This window comes from Pithys albifrons, chromosome 18, assembly GCF_047495875.1.
Source record: "Pithys albifrons albifrons isolate INPA30051 chromosome 18, PitAlb_v1, whole genome shotgun sequence".
Classification (NCBI taxonomy): Eukaryota; Metazoa; Chordata; class Aves; order Passeriformes; family Thamnophilidae; genus Pithys; species Pithys albifrons.
Genome location: NC_092475.1, coordinates 8,031,783 through 8,059,728, shown reverse-complemented (window position 1 = coordinate 8,059,728; position 27,946 = coordinate 8,031,783). Strand labels below are relative to the sequence as shown.

At 45.9% G+C, this 27,946-nt stretch overlaps 2 protein-coding genes across 2 annotated transcripts in view; both read right to left on the bottom strand.

The window, feature by feature from the left end:
* NFATC2 (nuclear factor of activated T cells 2) overlaps positions 1 to 4,138 on the bottom strand; it is a 90,688-nt gene extending 86,550 nt beyond the window's left edge. The window contains exon 1 of the mRNA XM_071572720.1: positions 3,919 to 4,138. The gene's annotated coding sequence lies outside the window, so the exon portion shown is untranslated. The remainder of the gene's footprint in view (positions 1 to 3,918) is intronic.
* A 9,086-nt stretch (positions 4,139 to 13,224) lies between these two features.
* Positions 13,225 to 27,946, bottom strand: part of ATP9A (ATPase phospholipid transporting 9A (putative)) — a 55,879-nt gene continuing 41,157 nt past the window's right edge. Inside the window, exons 19-28 of the mRNA XM_071572579.1 lie at positions 27,539 to 27,637; positions 27,191 to 27,280; positions 26,958 to 27,102; positions 25,897 to 25,961; positions 24,984 to 25,139; positions 23,769 to 23,833; positions 22,896 to 23,004; positions 21,595 to 21,652; positions 19,528 to 19,731; positions 13,225 to 18,367 (exon numbers count right to left, since the gene is read on the bottom strand). Coding sequence (XP_071428680.1) covers positions 18,231 to 18,367; positions 19,528 to 19,731; positions 21,595 to 21,652; positions 22,896 to 23,004; positions 23,769 to 23,833; positions 24,984 to 25,139; positions 25,897 to 25,961; positions 26,958 to 27,102; positions 27,191 to 27,280; positions 27,539 to 27,637 — 1,128 coding nt within the window. The 3' untranslated portion in view covers positions 13,225 to 18,230. The remainder of the gene's footprint in view (positions 18,368 to 19,527; positions 19,732 to 21,594; positions 21,653 to 22,895; positions 23,005 to 23,768; positions 23,834 to 24,983; positions 25,140 to 25,896; positions 25,962 to 26,957; positions 27,103 to 27,190; positions 27,281 to 27,538; positions 27,638 to 27,946) is intronic.

Genomic DNA, 27,946 nt, shown 5'->3' with positions numbered 1-27,946 from the left:
ACCCAAACAACGTGACCAACACTTCCCAGTGCTTGTTTTCCATTAGGGCTGGAGTGGAAGGCTGGAATAGTGTCCAAAGACCAGAGATGCTAGTTGGTTTCCCTGAATTTCCATCTTTCTCATATCAGAAACACTTTCTTTCTATGAGGATCCTCCATGTATTTCTCCTGTTACCACTATCAGAAGGCCAACATGACCTCAGCCCCTGGCCACTGGTCACAGCTCCCCTTGGGCTCACAGCACTCACTGGAGATCTGGGAGTCAGCATTAACTCCTGCTTTTTTTCTGTAAAGCTGTTTTCATGAGCCAAAAAGGTATTTCAAGAACTGAAGCAAAGCCTGTCCTTGGCAGCATTAACAAAAATTGCAGCCACGTATACTTGCAGCAGGCTCCACACAGAGCAGAACTGGAAATACGTTGTGCTGCCATTTCAGGGAACTGGAGAATGGAAGGAGTCCTTTTCCACATAGTTGGATCAGTTCTTGCCTTTGGCAGGGCTGTGCCTCAATAAACTTTAAAAGTATGTGAATACTGGACTGCCCAGGTACTCAGGGACAGGGTATCCAAAAACAGAGCTAAGAAAGAGTAGTTTCTAGTGCAATACAGACTGTTATTTTAAAAGTACTTAACATATTTCTTGATGTTTAAATGTATTGCAAATGTAATTTATAATTTATTATTTTCATTTTATTATTATACTGTCACACTGTTTTCGTTGTACCAATAACTTCACTACAATGAGGGATCAGAGGATGCTTCCAGCTGAAGAAAATTTTATATGATCTTCTCAGAGATATGGTGACTGCTAATTATTATGTGGCCCCACATGGCATGTAATTTACACTGATCTGTAATACCGCTATACCTTCATACTAAACCTTTTAACAGAAAGAGAGGTAGAAAAAAGTGGATTAAGAATGGTGCTTGTCTATTTAGCAGCTAAAACCGAAAGAAAATATGAGTCAATGCTGTCTTAAAAATCTAAGTGTTCTAATGGTGTATGTGGCAGGCATTAGAAATTTAACAGGCAACTAAAACTTGCACATGGACTTAATCCAAGCTCTTTAAAATGAGCTCAGACTGTGAGTGACTAGTTGCTTGGTCTGGAGTGTGGGGAGTGCTATTAGAAAAAAAAAGGAGGGAGAGAGAGGGGAGAAATATCTGGTAGTTCCTTTGAGAGGCACACATACACACAAGCTACTATTCAATTTTGGGGTGAGGTTGAGTTAGAGATATTACCCCCCAATTTCAGGCTTAAAGTGGTTTGGCAATAAAGGACAATGGAAAAATGGCTCATATCTCCATGTTCCCATGAAGTTCTGAAGTCTGCTGTGCAAACCAAAGGAATGCACATATCATAGTTTTTAAAAAGTAGATTAAGCCAGTAGTGGAAAAGAAGTTCTAGGATATTATTATCCTTGGCTATTTTTAAAATAATGAATGATGAAACATTTAACTTAGAATATCTGTTGGAATGTTTTAAAAGAGTGCTGCAGTTATGTCAGTGTCCCATCTGTGAATGTGATCCCTACCCTATATGAAAGACACTGAAGTCATTTGCTGACTGTAGCTGGTGTAACTGTGTCCCACAGGACAGGCTGAATGAGAGAAAGGGGGTGCTTCAAGGGACAGAGCACTGACAGATGGGGGACCACAAGATGACACAGGGACCCATGGTCACGTGGTGAAAAATCTCTGCTGTGGCTGCCTCTTGCAGAAGCACAGCTCGGAGAGCACAGCTACTGATGCAGCTTTTTGCTAGCAGGGTGTTAGGCTATGGAAAGCCTCCATTCCTCATTCTGAGCCTGCTCTAATCATAAAAGGGAATGAGAGCTTAAAATTATTAACACATCATCATTTATACACCCTGTATTAGTAAGACTCTTACACTTCGTTGTGGGTGCAGAAATCCTCCCAAAGCCAGAGACTGATCCTTAAAGTGCCATGTACTATTAACCCCTTGCAGTTTCATGCTGCATTTTCTCTGTGGGAATGTTGGGACCAGCCTTGTGACACAAAGGCAAATCAGTGGCAGGGTCTGCTCCAATCAGCCCTGCACCAGTGGCAGGAGCATTTGCACAAGTGAAAAATAACTTTCAGGGCTCAGGAGCATATTGTTATTGGAGCATCTCTAGGCTCTCTTGTGCAACTGACTGCACTGCTCAGCTGGCTACTGTGATCTCAAACATTTGATCTGGTAATAAAAAGAATAAACCAGTGCTTTTCATTTTGGGCTCTGGGCAATATCTACTCTGGGGAAAGCAGAGCTGTGCAGCACTGGAAGGAGCTGTGGTACTGTCACTGGAGAGCTGCCTTGTACTTTGATGTGCTCATACAGTGTAGCAGGTGAAAGCTGGATCACTGAGAAGGGCAAGAATCTCCTTATTCCTTTTGCTGCTCTCTGCAGCAAAATAACTTCCACGGGATGTTGTGAGAGTGACTAAGAGCAGCTGGAGCATTCAGGAAAGAGGGAGTTTTGTCTGGAGAAAGCCGAGGAGACAAGAGGCCGGGCAATGGCCTGATCCTAAGGCGGTATAAAGCCACTCAGAGTCATTGGCTTGTCCGAGAACCAGAGCTCTCGGATGATCCCCCTTTGGGTGTAGGTGTTAACGAGTGTGTTTTGGCAGGTGCCCGGAGAGCTCACTATGGCAGGAGAAAACAAACAGCCGCTACTAAGGGCCCTTCAAAGACAGCCCTGCGATACTCGGCTCGTCCCTCGGATCCCGCACACCCTCCGCCGGCCCCGGGCGGCTCTGACTCAGCGGCCGAGCGGCGGTGCCAGCGCGGGCGGGGGAATCGAGGATGGAGCGGGTGGATGGAATAGCGCTTCCCTTCTCCACATCCTGCCCCTTCTCTCCGGACCGGCAGTCCTGTCAAAACTCCACTCACCTGCGCCTCCCGCTCGGCCTGCGGGCGCAGCGCCCCCCGAGAGTCCCGGAGGCGCGGCCGGGCCGCACGGGCGGGGGCTGCGGGGCTCGGCGGGGGCAGCCGGGCTCGCTGGTCCACGGATGCGACACGGGAGCCGGGTTGCGGGCGGCGAGGGCTTTGCTTGCGCGGAGCATCCTCCGCTGGCGGCCACGCCGACACCAAGAACCCCCCGCACGGCTGTGCCCGGAGCGCCCTCCCCAACACTACTCGGAGCGGTGCCCTCTGTGCCGCTCCGTGCGAGCCTGCAGCCCCCTCCGCCTCCGCTCGCACGGCCCTTACCCGGGGCCCGCAGCCCGGAGGGAGGACGAGGGAGGAGCCGCAGACCCCCTGCCCCGGGCTGGCAGCGCGGAGACCTGCGCTGCGAAAGGGGGTCGTGGCTCGGGTCGGGGCGGCCGCGCGGGGGGCGCGCACGGGGCTGACAGCAGGACAGGCTCCTCCTCTCGTCGTGCTTAACTCTTGCCTCCACCGGCACCGCACAGTGCGGAGGGACCCCGCAGCCCCGAGCCCCCCGCCCCGCCGCACGGCTCGGCCGCGCCCGCCCGCCCCGCGGGGGGACCGGCCCCGACGGCACCCACGGACACCGCGCGGGCAGCGCGGCCGCGGAGCCCTGGCCTGGCCCCGAGCGCTCCGCCGGGCCCCGCCGAAAAGCCACTGCGACGCCCCGAGCCCCTGACCTGGGCAGGCGGCGGAAGGGTTAAGCGGCCGGGTTAGTCAGCGAGACTCCTGGGGTGATGGCTTGGAAAAGGAGAGTCCCTCTGGCTGGAGTTTAAAGAAGGCTCCTCCAGACAGATTTGTACCGCCGTGGCGGAGCTCTTCAAACCAAACATAAAGCCACTCCACAGTCCCTTCCCCGAGGGATTTTTCTCACCATGAACCCCTCCTGCCCACCCAGCCTGCGATCGGACAGACCCCCGGGCCGGGGAAGGACCTGCCAAGCCCCGGGGAGGGGAGCGCACAGAAGGCACACACAGCACAGCAGTCAGACCCTACCTTGATCCATAGACCTCATGATGTGGTGGTAGTGTACCAGCCTGCAGGCAGTTTCTCGCTGCATCAGGAATTACAAAAAAAATAAAAAAAAGCAGGAAAAAAATATTTAAAAAAAAAAGAAAAAAAATCTCCTTTAAACCATGTTCAACCAATGCCGCCCGGACAGAGGGAACCCCTCTTGCTCGCCTCCACAGTAAGTGTTTGGAGGTGCAAAGAGGGATCTGAACTGGGCTGAGCTTGTTCCTGAAGTGAAGTCAGTTCTCTGCTCTGAGATGAGGGTTACTAGAGAGGGAAAGGCCACTTCCTTCCCTGCTCCGAGTGTTTATAGTCTTTGAATGCTGTAAAATAACGGGATTCCCTCACTGTTTCCTCCTGTTTATCCCAGTGCCATGGAAACCCCTGGATCGCCTCCATCTCCCAAACTGAGGGCTTTCCTGCAACTTCACACTCAGGAATCCATGACGTCTCCCAGCTCCGGGCCAAGGCAGCTCTGCGGCTTTCTCAGTCTGCAGCACAAGCACTTAATTGTTGAGCAGAAAGTTAGAGAGCGAGAAAGAAAGAAATATGGATGATGTTAAAAATCCCAGTGTGTGCTTTTTAAACAAAACTCGCAGGAACTGCAAAACCTTTCAAAGTAACAGGGCTTCTGTGCAGAAGTTTTCCTTCTTCCCAGCAGAGACAAGCTCAGGCTCCTGTTGCTTTTACCTTTGAATAAATCATTCAGAAAAACGAAGTCTTCAGCTTATATTTATGTCTTTTAAATTCACCAGCACCCTATTAATACCCATCTTGTTACTGGCAAAGGTTTTAACTTTTAATTACTATTGGCTCAATTCTTCATACAAAGACTAAAAGAAAAATTAAAAATCGGTGTATTTGTTTAGTGGTGGTTCACAGACCTCTCTGTGTTCCTATTTTTAGACCAATTTAGAAGAGAGAGAGGAGCAAACCCATGGATTTCCACTGATACACGTGGATCTTAGCAAGAATGAAATAGCCAAGGAAGCCTCTGAAACCAAGACAACCCGTTGTGTGTTTACACGTCCTATGTATAAACAGGAAAATAAAGCAAAAGAAAACAGGAAAATAAAGTCAGAGATGTCATGAACTGCGGCTGCCTTACAACGTATAGTTTTCACTAATGTGCTAAGGAGCATCTGCCTCTCGGTTCGGTGCTGGGCTCAGGATCTCCGTGCAACTGCACTTGCAGTTTTTTCCAGCAGAGAAGAAGAGGTCACATTGTCCGGGGAGGGTGGCAGCTCTGCCGCCCCTCGGGGTGCGCTGCAAGCCGGGTGGCTGCCGGGGTCAGCCGGAGCCCCGCGCTGAGTCACGGCAGCGGGACTTGGCCGGGCTGCGTGCGGAGGGGTGCCTGGCACCCGCCCCGCATTTCCATCTTTCACTCCCTCACTCCCCAAATCGACTCGAAGGAGGTATCACAATCAAACTTTCTGCTTCTCGGGTTTGTTGTCCTGCAGGCTAGCAACTGCAGGCAGCCCAGGGAAACTCAGCGCACCTCACTTTCCTACCCTTTGTCATCTTTGGACACGTCGGGGCGGAAATACCTTCCCCAGCCCCGCGGGCCCGTTATGCAACCCTCTGCCCCGGGGTGCGGAGGACCCCCGTCCCAGTACCCCCGGAGCCCCCGCAGTGAGTGCCCCCTTGCACCCCGCCAGGTCCTGGGGTGCCCTTTTCCTCCCCATCCCCGCAGGGCTGAGCACCGACCCCGCTTGAGGGCACCGCGCCCCAGCCGCACTCCCGTGAGGATATTCCTGCCCGAGCTCTGGGAGGGAGGGGAAGGACCGAAAAGTTGCACCTGACTCTCAGGCTCGTACCTGGAGGCTTTGCCCGTTCCGAGCCCTCTCAGTGAGCAGCTTTGAAGCTACGAGAGAGATCCCGCAAAGCCCCGGCGCTGCTCCAGCAGCTCCGGTCCCACGCGGTACCACGCACAGGTGTCACACCTGAGTCGGCGGCATGTTCGATCGAAGCCACTGTTGGCATCAGGTGAAGCAAAGTCAGAACCACCTGATTCCTATTTGGAAACATTAAAGGGAAACGGAGACTGCTGCTCTGCTTGGAGAGCAAAACGATTTTTATTAAATATTAGCCGGGAGAAATAAGTAATGAGCACCCTTGTTACCCGAACGCCTCGCTGTGGGTCTGACCAGTCTCCCCAGCATCCGTCGCTATAATTGCACTGGGAAACGCCGAGAAGGGAACTGGGACAGGGCTTTAGGGGAGGGGGGTCATGAAGGACAGTTGGGAAGGGGCGAGCTGGGGGGGTCACACACAACCTGGGGGGGGGTCGAGGACACCCGGCCCTGCCAAAGGGGATCCCAGAGCGAGCGGAGAATGGGCGATCCCGACGGAAAGCTCGGCCTCCTCCCACGCGGAGCTGCAGCGGGGGAGCAGCCCCGGCTCCGCGGTTTTGGGCACACAGGTTGGCTGCCCTAGGCTGCCCCGTTTAAAAATACAATGTCTTTCTTTTAATAGCTCGGTTTGATCGGCTCCCACTAGTTCACATGACAGGGTTTTCCTAAAATATCTTCTTCCACTAAGTTTTTTCCAACTTAAAACTGCTGAATCCTGCTACCCAAATTAAACTCGGTGCAAAGCGAAAAAAAATAAATAAAGAAGTGAAAGAGGGCTGGCGGCTGCCTCCGGACTAGCATTCCCCAAACCAGCATATGACACAACTGTAAGATTTCCAAGGCTTTTGGAGAGTTCAGCGAGAGAATCGTGTCCTCCACTGGCTGCAGCTTCCCCGCTGAGTTAAACTTTCCTGACGGAACCTTTCTCCATCTGGCCGCGGCTCCAGCGCGTTGTGAGCGGCCGCGGAGCAGAGGGGGATGTAGTTCAAGTCTTATATAACTGTGCAAGCTGGATGCGGGGGCAGAGACTTTCCCTAGAAACGAGAGATTTTTATATATATATAGTTATTTTTAGCTTCCTTTTTCAAAGGAAGGCCAAATACCTCCGACTTTCCTTTGCTTTCTTATTTTGGTATCACTAAGGGATTTTATTTTTGGAGGCAAGGACCTATTAATAGCTAATATTTTTAGCTATTTATTCCCTCTTTAGGAGAATACTTCCTCTTCCTTTTAGGGGCACATTGTGGACTGCATCCCTACCCCCAAAACAGACCCACCTCGCCTCCATGCCCATGGCACTCTCCGGGATTTGCCAAGAGGATGGCCCCTGCTTTGGGCACAGGTGAAGGGGTGCAGCTCCTGGCGCTGTCCCCAACCAGCTCCCTGGCTCAGGGGATGGATTTGGAAGCTGAACTTGTCCCCAGGAATAGCCCGGCTGGTCCTCAGTGCCGGGCTCGCAGCCCAGGAGGCCGAGTGAGGAGCTCCGTGTCTGGAAGAGTAGAGCTGCAGCCGGCCGGGAGAGGGGCAAGTGGCCCCAGGAACGTCCGGGGAGCCGGCATTCCGGGGGGGCCGGGGTCCCGGGGGCGGTCCGGGGAACTGGATCTTGGAGGTTCAGGATGTCGGAGGGGGTCCTGGGAGTCGGGATCTCGGGGGTCACTGCCCCAGGGGGGTCCCTAACTTCCTTCCCCTGGCAGCTGCTCATATCATCGTCCCACACCTCCCACCAGAGGATGAGCCTCCCCACTCGGCTCCACGCAGGCAACTGGCAATAAAATTTATATTTTTTTAAATTATTATTATTTCTCATGCTCTTCAGGAGATAAGGCATAAAGGCTTCCTGAGGATGTGCTCTCAGGCCATTGGGGCAGCTGCCTGGATTTTATCATCATAGACTTCATGGAGACATCTCTGTTTTCCATTTGCAAAAGGTATTTCAGTCTCACAGCAACAATAAGTGTCTTTGACAAAAGCTCCTCACCCTTCCAAAGTAAATACTGCTCTCCCCAGTCTGCCCTCGCACACAATGCGTGCCCAGCGCAGCCTCCACGCTCCACAACGCTGAGCAGAGCAGGGCCTGGGCACCACATTCCCACACTCTGGCTGTGTCCTCACCACACCTCCCCGGGCTCCGAGGTCCTCCACAAGGACCCAACAGCTCCCCAGCTGCAGCTCAGCCTGCTCAGGTCATGCAAACTGGCACCTCCCTCCCTTCTCCAAGGAGTCCTGGAGCATTCTGACTGCATGTTACCAACTCAGGCTTGTTTCTGACAATGCACTTGTCTAAATGACATATTCACTCATTTCATTAAGTTACAAACAGAGTGTCTGATCTTGTAATGAGCTCCACGTGGCCCAGGGAATCCACCCACATAGAGCTCTCCAGAACTGCAACTAGAACTGCTTGAATTTTTCCCAAAGGAAAACTATCTTTTCATCTACAATTGACAATTCTGCTTTGGGAAGAGATCTCCAACAAACAGCCATGTGTGAAAAATGCCAATTCTTCTACTTAGCCCTGGATTTTTAGCACCATCAAAAGTTGCTACCTGGGAAATTGCCATTATTGGTCATATAGGATTAGAAGTGGCTTGTGAACCTCCTTCCCTTTGCACAGAGCAGGAGAATAAGGGGAAGGAAGGAACAGCATGTGCTGTCCAAGGCCAGGCCATGCAAGCCCACAGGCTGGCTCAGCCCACAGCAGCCCTTGAGCTGCCCTGTCCAGTACCCATCCCTGGGCAGGGGAACACTGGCGTTCCTCTCCTGCCTGCTCTGTCCAGTGAAGCTGGACACAACAGAGATCCTTCCCAGCTCATCTTCCCCTTCCAAGGAGTCACTGTAGAGAACTAAGGTAGGAATTTGAAGAAATGCTTCAGATTGCAGGAGATGATGAGCACTTATCTCCAGCTGTTCCTTTTGGCAGGTGGGTACAATGTCCCATCCATGTGCATGCCCATGCACCTGTAGCTTCACAGTTCTCAACATAGACCTTACTCCAAGTCCCCCAGAGTAGCAAGTGCTTCTCCAGAGGGGCTTGGGGGTGCTTGCAAAGCTTTTGGAAAGGGAAAGCACATCATGGTTGAATGTTAGTCCAGGAGTGAGCAAATCCAGACCAACATGACTACGGAACCCACCACACTCACAGACTACCTGGACTCAAATGCCCACACCTGCTGACTCCTGCCTCAGCTGGAGAAAACAGCTAAAGGATAGTTTTTTCCAAGCAAATTCAGAAGGAACTCTAGTTTTGAGTGATGTTATTGACAGCCTACCACCCGCAATCAGGGCACTGGAAAAAAAATGTGTATACATTGATAGCATTAATTTCAGTTACATTAAGACATAAGTTGGTTTATTAATAATAAACCCACAAATTAATCAAGTTAGACACCTGTACATTAGGTTCAAGATGGAAACACTGATGCAGTCATTCATTATATCATGTGATGGCTAAACTAAATAAAGATAATAAAGAAAGGTTATGACTGTTTAGAAATGGTGGGTTTAGCCCTTTAATATCAGCGCCAGGGTAAGGGAATCTGATATTATATCCCAAACAGAATTTATAATTCATTACCGGAGCTCTGGCCACACCCGGAAGCTAATCTAGAATTTCACACATTTAATGAACTTCATACTTGAAATATGTAGCCTGTAAAATCTGATTTACACTGTTGTTAAAATAGCTGGTGTTTAAAAGAGAATATATTTTAAAATATGTATTTGTGCACAAAGTTTGTTGTGTTTTTTCTTTCTAAAAACCCCAAACCCAGTCATTAATTTACCCCAACACATATAAAACCTTCCCTCCAGTGTAATTTCTCATGCAGTATTTCTTTCAGCACCTCAGATTTACTTGCTACATTTCTTTAGGAGTAACTGCATCCACTTATACAAAGGGGCAGAAAGCCCCACCATGGAACCGTAGGCACTTCAGTCACTAAGTCGACTTGACAAGTCAGTTTGTGATGGAGTCCAGGGTCTATAATTAGTCCTTACCTGCCACCACCATAAACCCTGCATTAGGTCAGTCCTTGCTTGGGCCATACCCTACAATCCCGACTCATTCAAGCGTGTCAGCTTTTTATTGGAAGTTAACACCTGATATTTCCTCCAGGCTCTGGTTTTCCTGAAGGCTTTGTGGCATTATGTTCTTCAGGGCTGGAATGGGAACAGGAGCTGAAAGAGAGAAGAGTGGGAGCCACATAAATCACTGTCCAGACTGGAATCCTGACAGTGAAAGATCACAAGGACACCTTGGCTGCTGAAGGAAATGGTTGTCATTCATGGGTGAAATACAAGAGGTTTCTTTCTGTTGGAGGCAATTTATGGTAAACACAGCACCTGAAAGAATTAGTTCCACACTTCTGTAATGAGGACTCACAAGAATTCAACTCAGATTTGAACAAAACCCGAGGCTTGTGTGAGGGGGTGGGTGAGAGTGACCTGTTAATTTGCAGCAGCCCTGGGTCTTCCACTGAGATACCACCAAAATGCTCATGTTCCTTCTGATTTGGGAAAGATTTTATCCTCATGGGTTAGTGGTGCAAGTAGAGATTTCACTTAGATAATTTGTTTTGTAGATTGTTCTCTGTGGGCATCATCTCTTGCCTTTCCCACAGTTATTCCAGGTGCTGGTTCTTCCTGTGGCAGTTACACCGTTGCAGTTGGAGCAGGAAGTGCTTCAGTGAGACCATTACAGGGCATTTTATGCAAAAATGTCACTGACAAATGGGTTGTTCTCATTTTTAATAGGAATCCTGATCAATAACAATTTGCATCACTTTTGGACAAGTCACAGGCTGGTGAAGTCTGCCATGTCCTAAACCCAGGGCAGGGCTGTGCCCACAGCAGAGAAACGCACAAAGCCCCAGCACAGCTTTTGCAGAGCAGCTGTGAAACACATGAGTAAATCTGCTGCCTGCTGAAAACACCAGCACAGGACAAACCTGCTTCCAGTGCCCACCCAGGTGTGCTCCAGGGGCACTGCTGAGCTGACTGAGCAGCTCACTCAGTGCAACCCACTCACCTCTTCTCATGCTCTTAATTTATACTTGGGTAGTTCTACTTTTACCCTGGTAAACAAGTTTCTGGATATGGTTAAGCTACTCTGAATGTACATTTAAAATAAAATCTGTTTCACATAAAAGGACAAATGAGAATGACTATTACCCCCATCTTTAATGCGCTAAATTCTTTTGCACAGATTGTTCTGGTTACTACTTCTTTCTGAGAGGGAATCTGAACAGCAGACAGTCTTCTTCCTTACGTGGACAATTCCAGCAAGCCAAGAGCGGGAGGCTTTAAAGTGGGAATGCAATTATTTTAAAGCCCTTTTTTGTAACCCACTCACTCAATAACAGTTGGGTCTCAGGCCACAAAGGGAGGAAGAGCAGCAGAGAGAAGGACATTCTTCTGAAGGCCAGATCCTGCAAGATGCTCATCATCTACAACTTCAATTACAAGCTGCTAAAATTCAGAGATCCACCACATAACTTAGAGAGCCCAACAGCACCCAGAGAGTTTTAAGGCCCACAAATGCAGCTCATGGCTGAAGGAAGCTACAGCACAAGCTTTGAAACTGGTCCTAAGCAGGTGCTGGAGCAGGACTCAGTGCTGCTGGTAACTGCTGCCACACAGAGTTTTCCTTTGATTACCTGTGCAATTGCAGTAGTGCCTTTTTTTCTGTCAACTGCTGCTCACACTCCAAGTCTTCACTCCCACAGGCAGTTGCAGAACACTGAGCTTGGATGTAGTTTGGATCCGCAGTTCCAGGTGGAAGACAGAAGTTAGCAAAATTTTGGGCTTGGGGTTTGTCAATACTCCAAATCATAAGGACAAGTTTGCTTGAAAGCTGCAATCACATTCCTAATTTAAATCCAGACACCTGAATACTCCGTGGAATAAGTAACTTTCCTACAGGATTGACTCCAATATTTAAGGTGCAAGGAAAGTCTAATCATGAAAACAAGAATATTGTGTATTCCCTGCTCTGCCATAGACTGTGGGGACAGCCCAGAGCACAGGTTCTCTCTGCTGCCATCTCCTACCTGTGAAAGGGGAACAGGAACAGTTCCCTTCCTCTTGCAAAGATTTATCACAGCAATATTCAACACCACAGGAATGCAGGGCAGAAGGGGCAGTGTAGGTGTGCAGCTGCCACAGCCTGAGCCATCAGGAGGTGAAGACAGAGCAGGTTGACAAAGTTTTCCTCTTTCCAAATGGTTTATGGTCCAGGAAAGCCTCTGTACAGCTCCACACAACACATGAGGCTCAGGGCCAGAGTCAAACACCCAATTACAGCCAGCACCTACTCTTTCTTCTTTTTTTTAGAATCAAAAAGGGGGAGAAAAGGACAGACTTGTGGATAATGCAAGCACAGTTTGAAAAACAAGGTCACTGGCAGTCTTTGGTAAAGCCTAGGCTGAAAACTTATCCAGGATGTGTGATCTTCCAAAAATCTGCCAACCCCTGCAATGTTCAAACTTCTTGTATGACCACAGCCACATGAAGAATGAAATGGAACCCCATGGAAATCTTTGACATTTCTACTATTATGCAATGTTTGGGTGAAAAAAAAATTGCTGGAATTCTTCTTCCACTTCCAGAGTGAGTTTAGAAAAACTATTTCTAGCTTTTTTAATTACACATTTCACCATTAAAAAGAAACCATCCATAAATTAAAAGAACCACTAACTAGGGCTTATGTAACCCATTTAGAGAGGGAAATTGGTAACACTTGGGAGCAAAGTCTGTTCCTGTAATTTCTGGAGTCTACACCACTCATTTGATGTGTGCAAACATCACAAAAGTTGTTTATTTAATATTTGCACTAACTATTTTATTAAAAGTTAATATTGAAAAAGGGCATCTGTGTCCTACAGAATCTAAAATAAACACTTTCATAGATGTTTAATGATCAGAGGGATAGTTTATCACTTCTTTCATTAAATAGTCTCCCAAGTTAGAGATTTACTTTACTCAATTCCATTTTTAATTTTCTTCTTTTATGTGTTTATGGCTCTATTACATTTTTGGTAGAAAGCTGTTGCACTGTGTTCATAATCAGCATTATGGACATTTCCCCAGTGAAGAATATTCCGTGTTCACCTCCTGCCTCTCCCCCATTCCTGACCCCATGTTGGGGCAGCCAGCCCTGGCCCTGGGACTGTTCTTGTGTCCAGCCAGTCACTTAATCAAATGTTCAAGTGATGAGAATATTCCAAAAATAGCTGTTCCTATTGCATCACTGCTGTTCCAAGAGCAGCAAATATCTATGTTTCAAATGAAAGACCTCGTAAGTCACAGCAGTGGGTACCAGAAGGAATGACCATCCTCTCCCTCTCAAGACTGTTCGAAAACTGTTTCTAGAAAGAATTTAAAGAAGCAGCATTACACTGATCAGCACAAAACACTGATCATTCCCTGGATGTGCATCTCCTACACAGACAAGTTAGTGGGCCACAATGCAACTTGTCCTGTATCCTGCCAATTCCATCTGAACACATCTGGGACTGATCACACCAGGACTAACCAGGTGTACCATACATGGATGAAGTAAAGAAGTTGCATAAAATTTATTTTTCCATCTTGTTTTACAACATTCCCTTTTTAGTTCTTACACATCTGCAACATATAACTCCACAGAACAATAAATAATTGGCATTCATATTTCTCTTGACTCAAGAGTATTTACACATTGTTTAACTAGATGACAGGTACAAAACATTGGCATCACAATAAATACCATTTTGACACCAGAATCCGTTTCCCCATTAAAAATTAAATTAACATAACATTGATTTTTAAAACAATTTTAACAATTAAAAATGTTCTCAAAGGCATATAAGTACATAAGTTGTTGTAGGCAGTAGTAATGGACCATATTGGCAAAGCTGTGAGACCCAGGATTTCATGCAAATCATAGTTTAATACTTATGAAATAAGTATATAAGGTCTAATACTTATAAATAACTAACAATAAATAAAAGAGCCCATCCAGCTCATGCTGAAGTGGGCACTGGACTGACCCCAGCAACTGTGGAGATGAACCCAATCCCATGGGCACAGTTCTGTGCACAGACCTGGGGACGGTGAGTTCACACCCCTGGTTCAGGGCACTGCTTTGCAAGCCAGGGATTTATGATGCACCAGAGGTTGCTGCAGCAGCTTCTTCAACAGACAAAGCCAAAAGAGCAGCATTAGGGATTCACACACCTGACTCTCTGAGGCTCCCTCACAAACCCAGCTCACCTACAGCAAAACTTACCCCAGCAGCTACAGAGGACAAGAGAGGCTGTCCTGGCATTTCACTGTGATAGCTCAGGAGACCACAGAGAAACATCCTTGGTGCTGCTCAGTTAGGCCCAGGCACAGCTGCAGCTCTCAGCACACAGGTCCCAACCTCGAGGGGACACCTAGGATGTCACTCATCACTCCTCAGCCCAGTTCTGATAAGGCCCTGCACAGATTTAAGCTGCTGCTGTTGAACAAAGAACGCCGCGTTTCCATCGCACTGTGAGCTGAGCAAAATGAATGTTTGCACAGATGAAAGGACAAGCTCTATGGAGGAAACAAAATCAGAGTTAAAGGGGAAAAAATGGATGAAGAGAGTTGTGACACATGTGGAATTACTGCAGAGATGCAAGGAGAGAACAGTGTGTGTCACAAAAGCTCCATGTTAACTCACCACTGCAGCAGCTCAGCAGATCACTGGCTTCCCTACGGCAGCCAAGGGCCGCAGGAGCACACAGTGGGACACACCCCCAACCCTGCAGCATCACCTGGAGCCTTGGCAAGCAGGAGCACACAGTGGGACACACCCCCAACCCTGCAGCATCACCTGGAGCCTTGGCAAGCAGGAGCACACAGTGGGACACACACCCAACCCTGCAGCATCACCTGGAGCACAGTCTCAAAGCACATGAGTTAGATATGAACTGCTACAGTACATAAACCAGGCAAGTAAAGGAATAGGAAGAACACTAAGGCTACAAACAAGATACTACACAGAAGAAGAAAACAATGCTTCACTCCCAAAAAGTACAAATTATGAGCTTACTAGAGGAAAAGATCAAATTTCCAGCAGTGAATCCATTTATTCCAATGTACAGTAAATATGAACATATGTATTAAACTTTGCTTTAAAAAAATTTTTAAATAACTTAAGAGAAATAGATTGCAAACATAAAGTGCTAAACTTGAAAAATAGAAGCAATCCTCTCTCCTGCTGTTTGTTAGATGGCAGTTTTAGTTTTCTGATTGCTTTTAAAAATTCAGTGTGTATCCAGACAGAAATTACTTTTTGCATTTACAACCTTGTGCAAAAACACTGGCTGCAAAGGAACATAATCTGCACCCCAAAACACAGCTATAGATCATTACCAATTCCAGTAAATATGTGTCAATAAAGTTATGATTCAATAAATATAAATGAAATCACAGTTCATTCACTTTCTTGGTGTAAGCTAATAGTTTGCAAATATGGTCCACTCACTGTAAACTGTATTGACTTCAGGAAACAGTGACTTCTACCATATACACATCTCAAATATTTACACCCAGTAGCACGGCACTGTTGCTGTTGCAGGATATTTCACCACTGACACACACGAGAAGGACAGGGCTGGACACTGGTGGGTGCTGAGGGTGTTCACCAGGGGCTGGACTGCTCAGTGACACAGGGGGCCTAAAGAAATCCTTGTTCTTGTACTTAAACCTACTTAAATTAGATTGGATATTAGGAATAAACTCTTCCCTCTGAGAGTGGGGGGCCCTGGCACAGGTTGCCCAGGGAAGCTATGGCTGCACCATCCCTGGAAGTGTCTAAGGTCGGGTTGGATGGGGCTTGGAGCAACCTGGGCTAGTGGAAGGTGTCCCTGCCCATGGCAGGGTGTGGGACTGGATGGGCTTTGAGGTCCTTCCAACCCAAACCAGTCTGTGATTTTATGATTCTGTGAAATGCTGCCTGGGGACTCCAGAACAGCAGCAGGGCTGACACTGTACAGAGCTGTAGCAAGTTATGATAAAGACAACATTAAGGATCTTTTCGGCAAAGTGACATAATTCATAAAAGGCTGTTGAGCCCAACTCCCCCCAGATGGGTTGTTGAGGCAGTACTTTTCCTCCACAACACAAATTACTGGGAACGTTGGACTTCTAGGTCTTTTCCAAAGTGAACTTGAGCATCAAGTAAGTAGAAATGTATATTATTACTACTTTTAGGATAAAAATATTAGAAGGAAAAGGTGAATACTAAGAATTAGCTTTGCTTAGCCAGCAGGGGGTTTCTGAGGGCATTTGCTGTGTATCAGTACTTCAGGCCAGAGTCTGATCAGAAGACTGGCACAAAACTAAAAACAGCAAGTTAAAAAGTGCTTTCTGTCCTTATTTCTGGAGGATTTTGAAACCTAATTTTCTAAATCAAGAGAGTTTCCCCCACATGAAACAACAAGCTCATACAGACTTGCACCTACCCCTCATCCCAAGCCACATGCATTATAAAGCACATCCAATTTTTCTCTAAAACTTCTGGAACTTGATTCCCCCTCCCCTTTGATATTTATTCATAGGAACTAAGAGCAAGGAAGGCAAGGCAGGTTGTGCAAAACATTCCCTGGAGCAACTGCCACACATCAACCACACAAGCCGCAGCTATCCGAGATCTGAAAATTCAAGACGCACCACTACGGGCCAACACAGAGTCTTTCAGAACAACATTCCCATTTTCCACCAATTTTCACATCAGACCTTTTAATGTAGCACTGTGCTGCTTGAGACAGTAAATGCCTGTAGCATTGGCAGCAGAAGCTGGCAGTCCTTTAAAGAGTTTAGTGTGACACAGAGATGACCCCAGAGCTTCTGCACCTCACAGCAACACAGTGGCCCTGACCTGGAACGGTTTCCTTGTGTTTGGAAAGGTGAGACCTCTCGGCTCTGCCTTGTGATCAGAGAAGGAAGCTCAGCTCTGGGCTCTGCCTTGAGATTGAAGAAGGGAGCTCAGCTCTAGGCTCTGCCTCTCCTATGCAGCCAACTCCCAAGGGCACCAAGCAGTGCCAGCTCCAACTGTGGTTTTTATGATGTGGGAACACAACAGCAAGCAACTAATTTAGCCCAGACTAAACATCCTTTAGATGAGGATGGCTGCCATTAAAAGCTCATCCATGTTTGAAGCATGAACCCAAATCTAAAAGGTTCCTGTAACTCTCTGTCCTCCTGAGAAGTCGAAATATGTGTTGCTCTCCTCATGGTATTATAATGTGGGGCAAAGTTAATTATAAGAACAGAACTCACTGAGTTTAGGTTTTGAAAATACATAAATTTGCTCTGCACACAAGACCTACACCTTTGTATGAGCCCGCTCCTGTGATTCAAGTTCAGTTTTCAGAGCAAAGCAAGTGCAAGGTTCCAAAAACTGCCTCTCTGCAGGGAGTATGTCAGTAACAAAATCCACCTAGGAGTGCCTCAGCTTATTTGCAGCTCATCCTCACAGTTTCACCCTAACAGGAAACAGATTTCGTGTAGCTGTGGGCAGCAGCAGCTCTGTGACCTCTCCTTTCAGTCTCCAAGGATTCAAGACACATCTGCCACATTGTCTGCAGAACACTACGAGTCTCTTCTCACGTTGTCGACACATTTCAAGTATGATCAACTGCAAATTTCTGTTCCAAAGAGGATTTGCTTTAGTTTAGATAATTTTCTCCTACACAAATAAATACAGAGTAAAGCTATTATGTCACCAGCTCCTTTTAACAGGAAGCATAAAAGCTAAACAAACCTGAGTTTCCTCATTTTGGACTATCATTTCTCTGTATTTAGCAATGGTTGGATACCTCTAAAATCACTGGGGTGACCACATTACAACTGAAGGAACATCTCAACTGTGCTCAGATTCTCAAGTGTGTGTAGATCCGACATGCTGGAGCCCTGTTCTGGAAACAGCATGCCATAAATCAGGGCTCAGCTGTCAGCAGTATAGTGCATCACCTGCATTAAGGGATTTCCAAGATGTAAAAAGAATGTAACTACTGAAATAAAAAAGACAAATAATATAAAACAACAGAACACAATGCAAAGAACAGCACAGACACTTTAAAAAGTCACTTAAAAATTGTCAAATGTAAATCCCAAGGTCGTTTAGCAGCTTTCACAGACTTTTAACCACGCAAGAGAAGCCCATCGCCATCGCAGTTACATGCATTTGACCCCAGCTAAGTGGGACAAAAATGACAAGAACTGGATGGACTAACAAGCGCCTCCACTCTCAGAACACTCCCTTTTATTATTAGGTTTCCATTCACATCAGTTGTGAAGTCTTTTCAATAAAGCAGCAGGTAACAGAGATTACCACACGATCCAGATGCAAATATTGGACATTACAGTAACAACTACGGGTTTTGTCTCTCAGCCATGGGCAATGTCTGTCTCTGGTGTGCAGGGAGAGCAGCCCTAGGATGTGAGCTTCGAGTAGCTGGGGGGAGAAAACCTTCGTCTCAGGTACTTGAGGACGTAGAGGGGGAGGCAGCTCACCAGAGTGATGACGGTGACCTTCCACAAGAATGACAAAGTTGCAATGAAGTAAACATCTGTGTAAGGAAAAGAGCACAAAGTCAACCAGTTGGGAAATTCATGCTGGGAAAAGATGCTGAAAAGGATCTACCAACACTTCTTTCTGCCTATGGCAGGGGTTTGGAACTAGGTGATGTTTAACTTCCCTTCCAACCCAGGCCATTCTGATTTTATGATTCTTAAAACTGCCTCACCTCCACACTCAAGTTCAAAGCTCATACGACACCTGGTTTCTTACTCTTCTGCCCTTTTCTTCCACAAAAGATTCAGAAACACGCGGTGTAGAGGGCTGAAAGGGATGGGGCTCCTCACAGGTAACTCCCCTCACACAGCCCACCTGAAACAGGCCTATCTAGCTCCTGACAATACCAAGGACTCCTGGTCTGGGAGGTGCCCTCTACTACTTGGGTGGTAACCCAGCAAACACGTCTCTTGACTCCCAGTATCTCAGAATCTTGGTAAAAACCGTTGAAGCTTCATTGAAATGGAACTGGTATAACCCTATGCAAGAGAGACAGATCTCACCCTTTGGGAAGTTACCCTGCTTGCCTCCAGAGCTAGTAAAGAGCTTTATGGAAGAAGTAGTGACATCTGGTGGTTCCTGAATGAACATGGGAACAAGCCCTGTGGATCTGATATTTGCAACTAGACAGCTACCAGAATCTGGAATTTCTCACTTTTTTCCTTTAGCCAGGGAAAAGGATTAGCTCTGCTTCAGGCAGCTGAAAAAACACCAACTAATCCCACCAGAGAAGGGCCCCAACAAATAGATAAAAGAAGGTAAGTTTTAGGAGAAAGTTCCTTCACCCACTCTAAAAGACTAAATCTTTCAATCCAACAGCACAGGTTTCAATCTGTAATCTTCAGTTCAATTCCCATATGGAAATAAAGATTACTGGTGCATGAGACAGCTGATAACATGGTGGAGCTCAAAGTATGGATGAGATTCACTGGGCAGCACAGTGTGCTGACCACCTTCCTCTCCTCTAGCATTCTGCCATAAGAAGGAACCATAAAATATCTTTCAAGTGCTTTCAACTCGCATAGAGCTTTTTGTGGCACCACTGTCATTGTACCTATTGTTGGCTTCATCCACAGCCTTTTGCTCAATTCAGTTCTTTACAGTCCTGTTACTACCCAGATCATGAACTGATTGGAGGGAAGCCTTGAACCTTACCAATGAACTCGTGCAAGAAGACCAGGGAGGCGATGTAGCAGGAGAGGCTGAGCAGCTCAGCCACTATCATGAGCCAGTGCCACGTCTGGATGGTCAGTGCCACCATCAGCAACTCAGTGAGAATCAAGGACGTGAAGGAAATGGCAACAATGTGGACAAATTCGGATTCAAAGAGGAGAAGTGCTCCATACATGATGATGCTACCTGCAAGGGAAGGGAACATTTGGAATTTGAGTCAAAAACCAGGCTAAGGTCTAAAACCCACTGTTAGATCTTGGAAAGGCTGAAACATAACCATATCTTGAGACTGTTTTTCAGGAAACCTGATGAATGTAATGACAACAAATCAGTTACTATTTAGGAGACAGAACTGATGAGAAGGCAGGGAAAAGTTACAGCAGAGATACCCAAGCTTTTATAAGTCTCTAATATTCATGGACACGTGGAGATAGGAAATTAATACACGCTGCTTTGGCAACTGGAGATCTCCAACATCAAGAAACTCTATCCTCCCAGAAAAGCAGTTGGTCACTACTCAGAAGCTAAAATATGTCAAATTCTACTGCATTGCCTCAGTGCCAAGATGTAAGCAAGGTGCTGAAAAGCTCCTTGGATACAAGTGAGCCTCTCTTTGCACTGCTTGGGCCCAGGTCTCTCTCCTCTGCACTCCCCCCCAGAAGGAGCACACATGAAAGCTCTGTTAATGAGGCATTGTTCATGCTCCCATTCTGGAACACTCCCAGCCACCTGCACAAATAACTCATGTTAGCAGCATGAGTAATCCACACCAACATCCATCACAGGGCGAAGGGAAAACCTACAAGGGACTGCAGCTCGAGCCACAAAGTTCAAATCCAGCTGTGAACTTTCCAAAATTTAGGACTGCTCAAGTTTTTGGTCAGGCTTATCTCTGCTAGCAACCAGCCCAATTGTTTGGCCTGCTGTTTTCTGGTTATTGAGCACATCACCAGTGAAGTCACTTTAACCAAACACTGTAACCAGATAGTGGTCTTAGCTCAAGGAGGAATCTTTCCCTCGATGCATCACCCCTGGCTTTAGCTGTCCACCACTTGTGAGTGTTCTATCAATGTCTTGGCTTTGCCATCATGTTATTCAGCACCAGAAGACCCCTGTTGTAGGACTGCACTGAGATAGATTTCAGAAAATAAAGCTAACAGAGATTTTGTGTTCTTGGATTCACTCCTGCTGAGGATGGCAATATCAATTAAATCCATAAGAATTATCTGCTTATTTTGACCCATTGTTCTTAACTCTTGTTGATAAAGAAAGTTTGGAAAACAAGAAATGTTGCCATTTTAGTTTTTAGCTCCATGTTATGGACATGTTTTCCACAGTTCTCTGATTGACACTTTCAGAAAGTATTTGAATTTGAGGTTACTTGACCAAAAAAAAATAAAAGACGAAAGAAAATACCTTCTTACACATAAACTCAGTACTACATTCACTTTTGGAAAATGGATGCACTGTAATTAAGGCATTTACTTAACTACTTTAGCAGCCTAATTAGAGTGTATGGGATACAATCAAGAACCTGAGCTCTACTCCAGCCCTTCAGTACAGATGGTTGTGGAGCAACCAGAACTACTGACACTTCCATTACACAGGTTTGGGATAAAATCAGAAAGCTACAGATACTGTATTTTGCATGTTGGCAATAACCTTCAAAATCTATAGATTTGACAAAATCTGTGCCTTTAAGATTTTTTCAAAAGAAGAGGAGATTCACAAGCTCTGCTTTACAGAGGAAGCAATTACTGCACTGAAAGGAACTTGCACAAAACTACAAAGGATGGGTCCAATGATGGTTTGAACTTCTACACCACTGTCTACAACAGGATTGACCAGTTGCTGCCAATATTAGATTTTAGATAATTTCTTCCTTTGGTAATGCTCCCAACATTTTCTGAGACAAAAAATACATGTTCATTATCACAAGGATACATTGGGAAATTCACTTCATGCCTTCCTTAACTTCCTGCAACACAAAAAATTAGATATTCAAACACATTAAAACTCTCAACGCATAAGCAGAAGTTAATTTCTTACCTTGATAGATGCTTATTAAGACCCATATTAAAAATGTTTTGTATGACAACGGTCGTCCCTGGGGATGAAAAAAAGGACAAAGCTCCACTGGGGTTTTCTTTTACAAACACTCACTCACAGATCAACTCAGAAATTAATAAAATAGAATTTGAAGGTGATTTGGAAAAAACAATTCAATAGAACAAATCAACCATCCCTGAGTAACTCTCTCTTTACTCTCATTTTCCAAGGTGCATGAAGGAGGCTGGACCTGTGGGAGCTCAACTGCTCACACAGCACAGCCTCGTCCTCTCTGCACACACAATTAATTCAGTGCAAAGATGTCTCATGAGTTTAGCCACTGTACTGTGAAATATAAGCTGTGTGTACACACATCTATGTGACTATATTAATATTATATTTCTAGACACACACAAATCACCATCACATTGAAGGCAGATAGGTTTTTAAAAAAGCATCTCCAGCCAACACAGCTATACCAGTACAAAACCCCCTATGTTTAGACCAGGCCTAAGGATGGTTGAAGAATTAGTGGTTTATGACATAAGAGACAACATACAAGTGAAACCAGATGGAGACTTATTGAGGCTGCTGGAAAAACAGGCTTTGCTTCTGAGAGTATCTGTTTAACAGAAATCCTTGAGGGAAAGGATCTATTGAAGACTCAGTCCACCCTTCCCTTCAATTATGAAAGATGTTCCCAGGCTGCATACCCCAGTTATTCAGAAGATTTTCCAGGGTGGAAGAACAAAAAATGAAAAGGAACCTAAGACAAGATTTACCTTCCTGGTATTTCTATGGTAAACAGCAAATAAAGTTCTCTTTGTCTAAAGAGAAGGATCTGACTTTGATGCTAAAGCTACAAAAATGGCACAGCAAGCAAAATTTTAGGTGCCTTTAGATCACCCTCAAGGTAAATTCCTATACAAGAACCTCTGTGATAACCTCCCCCTCCATCAAATTACCATATCCCTTCCCCTCATTCCCTTTTCTGGCTTCAGAATAGTTCCAAATCCCTGACAGTTTTTCTTTTCCCTTTATTTTGGAACAAATTGGTTATATTAAATCCTTAGAATTTCCCACAGAATGGAACTTCTATTTCCCCAGCCGTTTTCAATAAATTGCATTTTATGTAGCATTCAATAAGTAACTGCCAGGAAATCTGGTTCTATCTATTAATTCAAATTTGTCTTTAAAACAGTTTTCCTTAAAAATGCCTGATAAAGTTCTGGATCTCCTGACAATATATTTGACTTTACACCTTCCCTTCCCTTGAGCCAAAACAAACAAGTCTCTCACACCTTAAGAAGATCTTTGTAGAGCTCTGGGTACAACATTGCAACTTCAGATTTAACATCCTTGTCGAGGACAAGCGAAAACACTGGAAACATTGTGTAGATTGTGGAGTACCTTGGAAGAAGGTAGAAGACAAGTAAATTATCTCAGGTGTAGGTGTGCAAACAGAAATGCCAGTCCTTAGGTGCCAAATGGTGCACACATTACAAAAACTTGCAAAAGGAACACACCAGAGTTTTGCATGTAGGAAAAACCTGCAGGATTGGCTTTTTAAGTGACTTTTGATCAGGAACATTCATACACAGATCATTGGTTCAAGGGTTGCAACTAAGTCATTAATGAAGCCAAGAGCAGACCTGGCCCACCCCAAAGCCTGCTCTGGAGTTCAGGCTTGATTCTCTTTGCACCAGAAGGCAATGGAGATGAATTTGTTGGGTTTTTTAATTAAGGACTCAAAAGTATAAAAGGTCATACTGGGATTACACCTGCAATCCCATATTTTAGACAGGAACTGACTCCTCCTGCAGAAGAGGTTGGGTTATCCCTCTTTCCTCCACTGTCCGGAGCTGGGCACTGGCTCTCACTGCCAGGCAGCCACCAGCCCATAGCCATGCCTTTCACTGGGATCAAAGGAACAGTTCCTGGAGGATGGGTTGCTTCTTGTGTTCCAAATGTGACAAACTGCCCTTTTGGAATGGTTTCTACAGGTGTCTGCCCTGCCTTTGCTCAGAGCAGAGAGGGGACAAGGATCACATCCATCTCTCAGCCCAGTGCTGTGAAACGCAGAGTGGGGAGGGGCATGGCTTGCATGTTAATTAGCCCAAATCTATTCATTGTGCACAGGTTTTCCTCACTATTTGTACAATGTGAGCTCTTACCCAATGATGAGGAAGCCTTGGTAGAGAGGAACCGAAGCAAAGTAAAATACTGATGAGAAAACAGCCTAGAAAAGAAAGGAGTTTTTTTAGGCACTAAGATACTGCAGTAAAAGTAAAAGCTTGAAAATACACTCTGTTCAAACTGAAACATACTTGCAGTGGGTTCTCCAAATTCCTGAAACGAAGACAGACTAATGTAATGTCAACCCTTTTTATTCCTACACAAACCTTGGATGAGAGTTATGTTTAATAGCAAACACTGGAGAGCTGGACTGGAAACTCTTTTGTAATGTAATTCCACAGAAAAGAAAGTAAAGAGTTTCCTCCAATGCCCACTGGTTCCAGCAAAGCCATGCAGATGTTGTGAAGAGTAGGTGCATCCTTATTTATGCCTGGATGGTGCTTTCCCAATGTAAAAATAGTGAACACTCACTAATATAAAACTCCAAAGAGTTCAAGGGTTTGGGGTTTTTTTTCAGAAGTTACAGGTTTGCCTTCTATTCCTTTTTGTAGCTGCAGAGTAAGCTAGACTGTCCTCTGAGTTTGAAACTTTTGTCTCTATGCATCCTTCTCCAATGTGTTTATCTTGGAAAGGGAAGAGGGCAGAACCAGCTTTCTCCAAAATACCAATTCAGTCAAAGAATACTTAGCATTTTGAAGGAATGTATCAGTGCACTGTGGTGTGGAAATAGCACCTCTCAAAGAGTAACCTCTGTCCTTAACTGTAATTTTCACTCAAGTCACCACAGCTAAGGACAGAGCTTGGCTCATGAAACCTCTTTCAACTCTCCCTGCCAACTGGCAATTGCATTTTGGTTGCAGTGAGGCTCTGCACAGGTGTGAATTCCAAGTCAAAACTAAGACCTTCAAATAGTGAGACTGAAGTTAAAACACACCTGAAAATAAGGGCACTTACTCCGCAGAGGCCTTGAGAGCATTGCCCTGCTTCAGATTTTGAGCAGTTCTGAGAACAGAACAACAGTGATGACACCCTGCACATAGCAGTGTTTTCTAAGGTAGAATATTATTTGCCCAATTTTGGAGAAGTTGATATTTGTTTCTCACGTGTTTTCATTTCAAAGTAATAACTTAAAGTTCCAAATCATGAAAATTTTCACAAGGAACAGCTGCATCCAAAGTGAAACACAGGACCTTTACTTTCTGATTTGGCTTTTTGACTGTCCTTTGGCAAAGCCCTCCTGGCAGCCCCTGTACCTGCATTGTGCTGATGCACAGGCTCCTGTGGATCACAAACTGACTGAGGGCTGCAGACCTCTTGTAGCTGTTCCTTCCATGCACCATGAGCAAACGGCCCAGATGTTTGAACTGAGTGATGGAGAAATCGGCTGCGAGCGATGCCTGCTTTCCTTCCTGTGAACAGCAGCGGGTGAAAGCACAGTGAGATCATGCCATTACTGGAAACAAAGCAATCCTGGATTATTATTTTGTTATTGACAGAATTTCCAAGATTATTTGCAATACATTGGGTGAGGGAGAGTATTACCTCAGCATTTCTGCCTTCCTCCGTGGTTTTTAAGCAAAAAGGAAAACTATGAGAATTCCCATTTGAACCTTGGCCTCCCATTCTAAACCCTCTGGATTATGACTCACAACATGTATGTTAGCATGACACTCATATCAAGCTAGTCCTGAACACAAATTTTCAGTCTCAAAAGTTCAGTCTGTGAATGTTTTGGCTCCCTGCAAAGTCTGTCGCTGCCGCCAAATCCTGTCCTATAGCTCCAAGAAGCTCCACGTGCAGGAACCAGAGTTTTAACCCAGAGTTTGTATTCTAAACTAATATGAACAGTTTTTAATTGGACATGTTGGGTATATGTTATTAATGTAATTATAACTCCAGTATGGGAGTATCTATGCATGATTAAAAACCCAAAAACTTACTGTGATTGTCCAAATTCAGGGATTCTGCCATGAACCAAATCATGAATTTGAGCTCCCTTAAACAGTAGTCTCCTTTGCAGCCAAATTATTTTTCATGGTAATGCTATTGGTCTGATGATTACTCTTGTGGGAGCTTGTGCACTTTCTTGCCCAAGTTTCTGAGGACTCATTTGAGTTACTTGTAAACCAGCCATAGGAATTCTTATTAAACATGAGGTAATCTCACCTTTCCTTCAACTCCAACCCCACAGTCAGCCTCCTGAATCATGCTAACATCATTCCCTCCATCACCTGCAGGACAGCACAAACAACATTGGGAGTTAAGCAACAGGGGCAACTTGCAATCCCACCAAAGGCATCTGCACCAGACTGTATTATTACAAGAAACATTTAACCCTATCAACCTAAGTAGGATTTTAAATAGAAATCATGAATTTAAGTTCTTAATTGTTTTGTTTCAGTAGACCCACAGGTCATTGATCAATTTATCTGACTTGTAGGTGCACCATTGTACCTACAACGGTGATATAAAGCTCACAGATTAACAGTGCCACTTCACCTGATCAAATTCAAGCTCTGTTTTACAACACCACCCTGTGAAATATTTATGAATAGTTTGCCATTGAAGTTTGCATATGCAAAGTTTCATCTTCTCAATCATCCCACAAAAACACTGTTCCCTAAATCAGCGTTTCCATGTGTTATATGACATGGGACTGTTCCCTCAAAAGAATCCCAGAATACGCTGAGTTGGAAGGGACCTGCAAAGATCGTCGAGTCCAGCACTACACAGGACCAAGACTCACACTCTGTGCCTGAGAGGATCATCCTAACACTCTTGGAGCTCCATCAGCCTTGGGGCTGTGCCCACTGCCCTGGGGAGCCTGTTCAGTGCCCAACTACCCTCTGGGGGAAGAACCTTTTCCTGACATTCAGCCTAACCCTCCCGACACACCTCCAGGCCATTCCCTGGGTCCTGTCCCTGGTCCCCACGGAGCAGAGATCAGTGCCTGCCCCTCCTCTGCCCCTCCTGAGGAAGTTGTACCTGAAATGAGGTCTCCCCTCTGTGTCCTCTTGTGCATCTGAACACACCAGCTGCCCTCAGCTGCTCCTCACACGCTTCCCCTTCAGGCCCTTCCCCATCTTCACTGTCCTCCTTTGGACACTCTCTAATGACTTAATGTCTATATTGCAGTGCCCAAAACTGCCTCAATATTGCAGGTGAGGCTGCACCAAGAAACAGCAGACACCACCCCCATGGTCAGCCCTCTGTAACTAGTGCCTTACCCACGGCACAGGTGAGCTTTCCCGTCCTCTCCTGGAGCAGCCGCACAATCTGTGCCTTCTGCGTGGGCGTGCAGCGGCAGCACACGACGGCGGGGCACTGGCAGGCCAGCTCCATGAACTCGTACTCGTAGTACTTCAGACACACCTAAGGGACAGACCAGGGTGGCACCAAGGGCAGTACAGGAGGGTGCCCTCCAGCCCAGCAACCCAGGCAGCTCCCGCTTGGAGCCTACCTCGAGTGAGTCCCCCGAGATGACGAGGGCGCAGTCGTGTTTGCGGCGGAAGGCATTCAGCTCCAGGTGGGCTTCCCCACGGTTGGTCACCTGGGGAGAAGGATGGCAGCAAGGGAAGGTGAGCCTCATGGGGATGAAAAAAACCCAGTCTCCAAGGGAGTAAAAGTAACAGGGACAGGACAGGCAGCACTCTGAGTGAGCGAGAGAAACAAGAACTCAGAGCGTAGAAAGCTGGGCTAAAAGAATAAAATCATCCTGCTGGGAAACATTTGTGCTCTCAGCATTCCTCCTGTCCCAGAATTCAGGCCCCAAACAAGTCTTGTGAGAAGGGCACATGGATGTACTCACTAGTCTGAATATGTGGATGTCCTGTGTCCGTGTCACCAAATGTGCGTTCTTGGCTGTACACGTGGCCGTCTCTAACTTGTCCCCTGTCAGCATCCACACCTACAACCCAAATATTGAATGCATTAGATTCAAACTGAGCAATCATGTCTGCAGGATGTCTACAAGTATCACCTGCCAGTTCAGGCATATAAAACGACCATGAAAACACACATACAAATTACTCTCCTAAAAATCCCCTATCTTAAAACACACAAGAAAATTCTCACACATGAAAGAAAGCAAAGCTTTTAAAGAGGCTGAACCACAAAGGAAGTTACAAACTATGCATAACATTTTTCCCACCTGCAATATTTCAAGACTCTGCTGATAAACCCACAAAATGCAACTAAAAAATGTGTATGTGTGTGT